The sequence below is a fragment of the Vicia villosa genome, unplaced genomic scaffold (assembly GCF_029867415.1).
Source record: "Vicia villosa cultivar HV-30 ecotype Madison, WI unplaced genomic scaffold, Vvil1.0 ctg.001670F_1_1, whole genome shotgun sequence".
In the NCBI taxonomy this organism is placed as follows: Eukaryota; Viridiplantae; Streptophyta; class Magnoliopsida; order Fabales; family Fabaceae; genus Vicia; species Vicia villosa.
Window position 1 is genome coordinate 144,947 of NW_026705694.1, and position 10,111 is coordinate 155,057.

Here is a 10,111-nt window from a genome sequence, read left to right on the forward strand (position 1 = left end):
GCTGCTTAACGTTAAGGAACACGAAATGCTGCAACAGCAGGCTGTAAATGTTGTTGCTGCTCGCCTTGATGAGAAATTTGACACATTTCCTTCCACATAGAGCCCTGATATTGTACAATGGAAGCTGTGGCTGGAGATTTAGCTACTCTAGAAGAGAGAATCCAAGCACTTGTAAGCTGGCGTGATACTCGCGCCACAGCGCCAGCTCCATGTTCATGGCTTTTTGCCTTGTGTCTGCTGTAGTGTTGTGTATGACACCCTTCCAGATTCCTATTCTAATAGGTGGATTTTACTTTTTCGACCCGATGTTCCGGAGTAAGGTACAGCCAGCACTGGTTAACTTCTACCGCAGGTTACCTTCTACCAGCCCTCAGTGTAATCATGCTGTAAAATGGTTTCAGTTGTGCATGTTCTGAAGTGTACCTGCTGAAACTGAAAGTGACACTTTGAATCTGGCTTTGGGTTTTTGTCAATGATTGTAAAATCCTTGGAGCTATATTATCTAATCATGTCTGTTTTAAAAATAAATAAATAAATAAACCATTGGTTCTGTATGCTGGATCTATAAGAAATCATCAAAATATATAAAACAAACTAATTAAATTCAGATGCAAATATCCACAAAGAAGAGCGACGGCTAGAGTTAGAATTCTGATTGTTTCATTCAAACTATCATATGAGTTCATAGTAATCAAATAAGAAACACAAGTCTGCAAGACACAGATCAATTTTTACAGAACAGTAACACAGTATTCATCTAGTTTCACTAATGCGATTAAAAGAATAATCTAGTCATCATCTTCTTCAAAATCTGTCAATTCCACATCCGAATCCGAATCATCTTCACTTTCAGAGTCGCTCACTGCATATTTCTTTTGAGTACGATTTGCCCTCTGGGGTCTTGCCCTTGCTGGCTGTGGTGCAATCTCAACCATTTCATCTTCTGAAACAGGAGAGTTAGAAGCAGAACCTGCAGATATGTCTTCTGAAATCGGACTTATATCCTTAGCAGCAGCCCTGCCCAGTATAGAACCACTCTTCTTGTTAAAAGGAGACTCCCTCATCTTCCTCACTTTCTTCTCTGGGGAAGTACCTGTACCTTCAGCTGGCTGCAACATATCAGTTAATAATTTTTGACCAGCCGATTGCTTAGTGCCTACATTTCTTTTCTTAGGGGCTGCAGGTGCCTTTGCGGGAGCCTTTGCAGGTGCCTTCTTGGCATTCTGAGCAGCAGGCTTTCTCCCTCCCTTCTTAACTGGTGCAGCCTTCTGTTGTACTTCTTCGAAGTCATCGTCATCGTCGTCGTCAACATCATTAACTTCATTATCACTATCTGATTCCAACACTATGGTACTTGACTTCTTTTTTGCCCCACCCTTTTTATTATTCTGTTTCTTCCCAGCAGCCTTCTGTTGCACTTCTTCACTTTCCATCGCTGTGGAAAGAAAACAGCAAGTTCAGTACTCAGCATGTGTAACATTATACACTACATAACTAGTATGGCAATTGAATGGAAGATTCACAACATATTTAACTACTTCAGCCCAAAAATATTTACCTTGTGATTTTTCACCAGATGATTCAAAGTTGTACGCAGCTAGGCGCTCTTGAAGAGATTGAATCTCATCTTCAGGTTCCTGATGATAGGCATATTATGAAAACATAAGGGCTTAAACATGATTCAGTGTAAAACAATGCACTATAAAAAATCAGCAATTGGCATACCTTTTGGATATTCTTCTTAGGAGCTGCTCGTCCTTTTGGTTTTGCAACCTCAGCTGGTTTTGCAACTTCAACAGCATTCTCTGATGATGCAAATCAAAAAAGTTCATACCCAAGTGGATAGCAAAACTTGAAAATAACACATTACACAATATTAAAAAAAATGATAAAACAACTCAAGCTTACCAATTTCCATTGAAGAACTACCACTCTCTGGCTCAGCATTTTTGGTCTTCTTAGTATTCTTTCGTGGTTGTGGCGGCTTCTTTGAAGGTTTTGAAACAAAACCATTTGCTTTTTTACTTCCTTGGCTTGCTCTCTTCCGATCCTCTTCTGCGTCTTTGCTATCTAGCTCCTGAAATACAGACAAAAAGATTATTAATATAGACCTTCAATGATTCATATACTACTAAACAAATTCAGCAATGGTCTCTCACATCAAGTTTCTTTTCAAACTCATCTAGATCCTTCAACCACAGTGATGTTGTTGGTGTTCCGGACAAAATTTCATACTCCTTTTCCTTTTCAGTCTTTTCATCAAGCAACTTTTGCACACTTTCAAGAGTCAAAGTTCCAATAGGTAAGGATAAAAGATACTCATAGTCACCCCATGTTGCTCCTTCAACACTGACAGGCTGAGATCCAGTTTCGAGCTCAGTATCTTCCTGCTCTTCTGAATCGCCATCATTTGCCCCAGCAACTTGTGGTTTGGCGGATTTACCTTTCCTGGGCATGGGAGTAAAACCTTTCTGCTTCAGTTCAATCAACAACTCAGCTTTTTTCCGGTTGCTCACAATAATTTCTCCATTCACAACCCCTAATATAAACCTGACTTTGTTATCCAAAATCAACAACAGCCGATTAAGGTTGCCTAATATATACTCCTGCACATGCACAGCTTGCATTTTAGTTCATATTAAATAGGTACAGAAAATAATAGAAAGACCGATGAAAGACTAATGCCATCAAAACCCACCTTTCTCTTCTCATAATAGTCTAGCCGAAGTGGAAAGAACTCTTCAAGAACTGCACCAAAAATGGAACAAAACAGTTAGTATGAAAAATATTGTAGATATTATGATTTAAAACACACGGGTATTGTGAAGGTTATACTTTGTTCGGGAGTGTCAAATTTCTTAATTTTTCCCTCTGCATCAAAAAGGTGCATGTTGTTTGTGCTAATAGTGTTAGTCAATTTGAATTTCTTGAATAATCCTTCTTGCAAGATTGTAGCTATCTTTTCTGGCTTCATCTTGATTTCAATGTCTACAATTGCATCATCACCATTTTGCCTAAAATCCTGCAAACAAACAAAATTTCAAATGATAAGAGAGATACAAATTAACTATTTGTGTTTGCGGTGAGTAAATGCTTATGGCATGTTACCTCGATGAGTGGATCTTTGACATTAGGGGTCCCATCAGTTATGGATTCAAGAAATTGCTTATAATCTTGAGTCCACTTACGTATAGGAAGCTCTGTGATTCTGAAAGTTTGCTCATCTATTTCAGTTACAGTGCCATTGACTATATAGCCACCTTCTTTGGCACTTTTCTCAATAGTACCTCTGAATCCTCTGTACCATGGATCCATTGGCACTAATTCCTCACTATTCAGCAATCGTCTTACATTGGCAATAATTTCCCGTGGATTATAGTTGGGAATGTAAGAACTCCAACCTGTCCCAATTCCCTCACTTCCATTGACAAGAACCAAAGGTATAATTGGCATGTACCTGTGGTGACAAGTAAAAATCCAATTAATTCAACATTTATGGTGTTACTTAATTGTCACTACTTACAAACAAAAATAGCCTTCAGAAAAAAGGAGAAAACAAATACCAATTTGGTTCAATGGACTTCCCATCTTCATTCAAATATTCAAGAAGTTTATCATCATCCTCATGGAAGAGGCATCGAGTAACAGGACTTAGCTCAGTGTAAATGTATCTGGCACTTGCATGGTCTTTACCACCCTGAAAAAGCAAATTACAGTAAGTACAGATTATAAATTTTTTAACATGGTAAATACTGCAGCAAAGGCTTATCTGCAGGTTTGCCTCACCAAGTTACGAGTACCAAATTGACCGTTTGGTTTGAGAAGGTTGATATTGTTGCTGCCCACAAAATCCTGTGCCATTCCAATAATTGTGCTAGCAAGACTTTGTTCACCATGGTGGTAAGCAGAGTGCTCAGACACATAACCAATAAACTGGGCAACTTTAATTTCTTTGTACAATTTTTTCTTAAATGAACCAAAAAGAATCTTCCTTTGACCAGGTTTAAGGCCATCAACCATAGAGGGAATGGACCTCTGTAGATCTGCCCTTGAGAACAATATAAGCTCTTTGTTAACGAAGTCCTTATAGTTTATAAGTTTTGCTTCATGATCGCGGCAAGTTCCAGGCTGCAACAACAGAGAATGATAAACCTTATGTTAAATATACACCCTAGAAGAGTAAGCTTTTAGCTAGCAGATTCACATGTTGAAAAACATACCTCAAAATTACGCATCCAAATCTTCCTATCTTCAGCTTTTTTCTTGCTGAATGCCAGCTCAATTGCATTTCCATCGAGTTCATCATCCCAAATGAAATCCTTTCTGTGCTTACCAAGATCACTAAAGTACTCTCTCCCTTCTTGGGGGGTACTTGTACCCAACCCCTAAAACAAACACCAAAACACATCAGATGGTTGATTCAAATGAATTTATCTCTAGTAGTCGCAACAAACTTTACATAAATTATTTTCAGAAATTGTGAAAACATAGTATATTGTGATAATTGCCCAATACAAAGTAAGAACATCTTTTTAACTTTGGTTTTTTATATAAACTAAACAAAATTGAGAAATTTTTGAAGTTATCTAACACGCGTGTCTGACAACAACACATCTTCGACACTAGTACACACTTAATTCAAGGAGTATTCGTGCTCTTTAGCTATATATGCAGATATAGAGGTATACTAATATTATAAGCTTAAAATTATGAAGTTTCTCATTGCTTACAACAACAAACCTTATAGTACTTTATCTTCCAACTAGTTGCACTGTTCCCCAATCTTTCTTTCCATGCTTCATATTCCGGCATGGAATAAAATGATGTTATTGTCTTGTTCGGATGAGAAGCCTGTAGAGAAAGTAGATGTGATATTCAGAGTGGGTGTTTTATTCAACAGACTGTATAGTTCAAAAATCTAAATTACCAATATACTAACCCTTATAATGGGAGTAGTAAACTCCACCAAGAAAGATGGAACCTTAAGCAATGATGGCCAGAAGGAATGAATGAAATTAATCAGAAGCCCTTTGATATGTGAGCCATCATGATCCTGAATCACATAACGTTGAACAATTATATCCCCGTTCATTACTTAAATATTAGCATCCTCATATATTCTACTGAAACTGAGATGTTTATATTATTATACTAAGATCTTAGGTAACTCTCACCTGATCAGCCATAATCATCAAATGACCATATCTCAAAGACTTCACATTAGTGTACTCTTTGTTTTGCTGCAATCCCAGAATCTTTTTTATATTCTGAATTTCTTCGTTTTCCATTATTTGTTTACTGCTAGCTTCTCGCACATTCAGCAATTTTCCTCTCAATGGAAACACACCATAGTGGTCTCGACCCACCACAGAAAGACCGGCCATCTTCATACATGAAAACAAAGAAAAAATAAATTAAGATTTTTTTTTTGATGCAAATATTGGGGATTTAGAATGATTGACTTAAATTTAAATCATAAGACTCCTTTATATTGCCTAAACTGTAGACATAGACAACCACTTACAGCAAGGGCCTTGGCAGAATCCCCCTCTGTCAAAATCAAAGTACATTTCTCAGAGTTCCTTCCACCAGCTTCATTGGCATCCTCAAGCTTTACGATCCCACGGAGCCTTTGGGTCTTAGTTCCATCAGTTTTCTTCAAATCTTTACTCTGTTTAAAATCTGCCCATGATAGGAGGGTGTCCACTATTCCAGATTTCTCAACTGCAGAGATTAACAATATATGAGAGTAAGACATGATTTCCTCAAATTTGGTCACATTACAAAAATTACAAACAAATTATGTCCTACTAACCATCCTTTAACATTGATTCTGGAACATCACATTTAGAACCAAAACTAGCTTGTCTAGTTGTTAGTGTCTCCTTAGTTTGAGAGTCAAAAGCAGGGTTGTCAATTAGAGAATTGACGAACACCCACAAATGATTCTTAACCGTGTGAGCTTTCACATTCGCATCCTTCTTTTTCTTATTCACTTTGTTCATTATATAGGTAGTAATCTGATTGGTGATGTAATCAACATGCGTCCCACCCTTGATTGTAGCAATCGAGTTAACAAAGCTGACCTGTTAAAAATACAAATTAAAGTGTGTAAGACAAGAAATTAATATCAATGAACCTCCAAGTTACTATGCTTTAGAAGTTCACTAGTCACCTGTTGAAATTGCCCATCACTTAGACTGACGCAAATCTCCCACCTATCACCTACTTTGGCATGAATCCTAATAACAACAACAAATCAAGTTATATAACATTAATGATGAAAACACGACCACACACACTTACAGCACTCTCAAACAATAACATAATTCTAGAAACAAACCTTGGCAGGGGCATAGGCTTGGACTTCTCAGCACATTTCAAGAAGAGATCAGCATAATCACGGAACGACTTAAAACGAATCACGGTTCCATTGAGTTCAACCTTAACCGTCTTTCCAAAGCACCCAGCCATATCCAGGACACGCTTTTTCATCAAAGCAACAACATCCTCTTCAAGATAAGTCATTTTGAACTTCTCCAAGTCAGGCTTAAAGGTCACCTTGGTCCAGTTCTCATTAGCTTTGCATTTGGTTATCACTGGATCACCCTTCTTCCCCATATTGTTTGAGAACACCTTCATAACACAAGAAAATCAACCCAATCATCATTAGCTATATAAATAACCACAAACCGGATTCTAAATGCACAACTAATATACTTAAACTTAAATATAAATCGCACTGATTCTACATTGTAAGCACCAAGGTGGAGTCACCAATGGATCAAATATCAAATTATCATCAAATTAACAAAAAACTACCGTTCATTACAGCAAACATCAAAACTGTAGCAGAGCCAGAAATCAACAAAATCAACTTCAATTCACCACAGCAACATTTAAAATTATCACCAATTGAGCAAAATTACAGTTCATTACAGTAAACACTAAAACCCTAGCAGAATCAGATATCATCAAATTCAACCTTCAGTTCACCACAACAACATTTAAAAGTATCATCAAATTAGCAAAAACTACAGGTCATTACAGCAAACACTAAAACCCTAGCAGAATCAGAAATCAACAAATTCAACTTCAATTCACCACAGCAACATTTTAAAGTATCACCAATCAAGCAAAAGCTACAGTTCATTACAGCAAACATTAAAACCCTTGCAGAATCAAAAATCAACAAATTTAACTTCAGTTGACCACAGCAACATTTAAAAACACTAGCAGAATCAGAAATCAACAGATTCAACTTCAATTCACCACAGCAACATTTAAAAAACACTAGCAGAATCAGAAATCAACAAATTCAACGTCAGTTCGCAGCAACATTTAAAAACCCTAGCAGAATCAGAAATCAACGAAATTCAACTTCAGTTCACCACATCAACATTTAAAAACCCTAAACCCTAACATATCCAAAATCACCGAATAATTAACAAATCAGAAGCCAAAATCCACCACTAAAATCAACAAACAGATAAACCAAATCATCAAAAAACAAATTACTACCTGCTTATACTTCTTCAGACGACGACCGTCAGCAGTCTCAATGATAAACTCGGTCGAAAAAATATTCGTGAGCTTAGCACCATAACCATTTCTTCCACCAGTAGTTTTCTTCACATTATCATCATAGTTACTACTAGTAAGCAGATGACCAAAAATCAACTCAGGAACATAAACCTTCTCCTCCTGGTGAATCTCAACCGGAACACCGTCTCCGTTATTGTAAACAGAAACCGTATTCTCCTCCGGATCTATCGTAACCTTCAACGAATCCATCGACGGATCTCTCTGTTTGTTATCGGCCGCATTCACGAGAATCTCGTCGAAGATCTTGTAGAGTCCAGGAACGTAGGACACTGATCGGTGAACCATTTCGTCGTTTTCGTAAACCCAGAGATTCTGAGTGTGTTTCTCGATGGAGCCGACGTAGGTATCGGGACGGAGGAGGATGTGTTCGAGCTGTGTTTTCTTTTGGTACATTTCTTCGATTGTTTTCGAAGGAATGTTGGCGGCGGTGCTTGGTTGGAGAGGGCGTTTTTCCATGGTGGATTGTGGTGGTTGACACGGAGGTTGTGTCGTCGGAGATTTTTGTTAAAGAGAGAGAGAGAGAAAGTGAGAAATGGGAGCGAGAGTGTGGTGAAGTGAAGTGTTGATTTAATGATATTTGAAAATCTAACGGTAGTTTTTGAGTTTGAAATTTGAGATGGGGTTTGGAGCGGGAGTTTGAAATTTGAACTAGCGTTATTGTGGATTGTTGATAGGATTCGGATCCCGATCCGGATTCGGGTTTGGGGTTTTTCTAACCGGTTTGGTGATTTGGTTTTGACTGGATGAAAAAGGGATTGGAATGTGGGTTTACGGGTTTGGGTCGGATTAGTTAATGGATGTGGTTTTATTTGTGCCGTACATGTCACGTGTTGGTCAAAAGAAGATTGTGTAGTACTGTGGGTTTAGTAATGTGGATTTGTGCCGAATTCAATGCATGAAGGTTTACTTTTTATTTATTTGGATCAAAACTTTCAAACTTAAAAACTTCAGTAATTTTTTTGCAATAATGTTCATTCAAAAGAAATGGTTCAAATTCATAAAATAGTGTGATAAATAGGCACTTGAAATATCAATTATTGTGGAATAATAAAAATTGGGATTCACATTATCATGAAATATAATATAAAAGTTATTTGTTTCGAATTGGAACTAGAAATGATAGTCTTTTTTTTAGGACGAATTGGAAGCAACATAATATTATCACTCAAACGTTCAAGTTAGTGAGACGTAAGAAAAATGGCAATATGAATAATTGTGAAAACATATATGTGAAAGGTGTGTGATGGACTTTATATATGGAGGATGTTAGAACCGCCCCATATTTCATGGTCGTCTTCTTCTTCATCTTATTATACCACCTCCTCGAGAGATGTGATGTCATCATTAAAAATTGAGAGAATATTATTTCGGTAGGTTTTTGAGGTTTTGATGATGACAACTCAACAAAGAAAACTTATATTACAAGTAACATCAGTCAAGAAGTAAGAAAAAAAGAAAATTGTCAAAGTTCCACTACTAAAAGCTAGACAAAGTCAAAGTAATCAAACCAAATGAGCTCAAGTTACAAAAGCTCATATGATCTTATAATTAGTGTTTTTAATATTGCATGTGATTTAAGAAAAAGTAAGTCTTGAAGTATTAATGCAATGCACGACGAGCACACACTCACACACATTAAAATCGGTTTAAACTTTTTACCTATTTTTCATTTCTCCTAAAAATCAATCATGGTAAGTGCTTAATCACTTTAGAAGCAATTCTAATAAATTTAAAAAAAGTTAAATTCATTGTCTAATCGATTAGAGCTATTGTTTCTTATTGATTAGTAAATGGTTATTTCCTATTAAAGCAACGTTTTGCTCACTTCTAAAGCATGAATTTTTTAAATTATCTACTCTCTTATCTTACTCATTCTACTTTTAAAAAATATTTTATTCATTAGAAATTTTCTTAGTGTTGAGAGAGAGAGAGAGAGGGGGAATAGAGAGAGAGAGAGAGAGAGAGAGAGAGTGATAGGGGAGGCCGAAGTTGAATTTGAGACCTTTCAGAACTATTGAATCAAACTTCTTGAATGATTTCAAGTCTTACTACATGAAGGCTAAGGTATGAGGTCAGAATATTGAAGGATAGAAAAACACTTAGAAAGGGAGGGGGTTTGAATAAGTGTGACTTTAAAAACTCTTAAGATAAAAACAATGAACACAATATCTTTATCCTGGTTCGTTGTTAACGAAACTACTCCAGTCCACCCCCTTATAGTGATTTACCTCAACAGAGGATTTAATCCACTAATCAATCTTGATTACAATGGTTATCCACTAAGAAACACTCTAAGTCTTTTAGAGTATACTGATCACAACTTAATCACTCTAGGAAATCACGACTTAGAAACTTCTAAGTCTTCTAGAGTCTACTGATCTCACTTATCACTCTAGGAACATTTTACAATCAATGTAAAATAAATGTTTACAAGAGTATGAATTTGCTTCTTAGAAAGCTATAATCACAATTGTGATATTTCTCTTAAGTTCTAAGCTTAACACTC

General features: G+C 36.6%; 1 protein-coding gene across 1 annotated transcript; it reads right to left on the reverse strand.

The window, feature by feature from the left end:
• Window positions 1-640: 640 nt before the first annotated feature.
• Window positions 641-8,175, reverse strand: LOC131636234 (DNA topoisomerase 2). The gene is made up of 19 exons (XM_058906871.1): window positions 7,522-8,175; window positions 6,344-6,636; window positions 6,176-6,242; window positions 5,816-6,086; window positions 5,525-5,724; window positions 5,175-5,384; window positions 4,940-5,053; window positions 4,741-4,851; window positions 4,221-4,385; window positions 3,787-4,128; window positions 3,564-3,697; window positions 3,109-3,457; window positions 2,836-3,022; window positions 2,699-2,748; window positions 2,160-2,606; window positions 1,909-2,077; window positions 1,726-1,805; window positions 1,559-1,637; window positions 641-1,435 (listed from the first exon to the last, which is right to left on the reverse strand). Exons 1-19 carry the CDS (start codon window positions 8,059-8,061, stop codon window positions 789-791), a joined length of 4,455 nt encoding a protein of 1,484 aa, XP_058762854.1. The 5' UTR covers window positions 8,062-8,175; the 3' UTR covers window positions 641-788.
• Window positions 8,176-10,111: the final 1,936 nt, after the last annotated feature.

Excerpts from the sequence above, each read along its gene's own strand:
- LOC131636234 (XM_058906871.1), bottom strand. The coding sequence starts at position 8,061 with ATGGAAAAACGCCCTCTCCAACCAAGCACCGCCGCCAACATTCCTTCG. Across the intron at positions 6,637-7,521 it reads GTCTGAAGAAGTATAAGCAG|GTGTTCTCAAACAATATGGG; the intron begins GTAGTAATTTGT and ends TGTGTTATGAAG. Across the intron at positions 2,078-2,159 it reads AGTTTGAAAAGAAACTTGAT|GAGCTAGATAGCAAAGACGC; the intron begins GTGAGAGACCAT and ends TCTGTATTTCAG.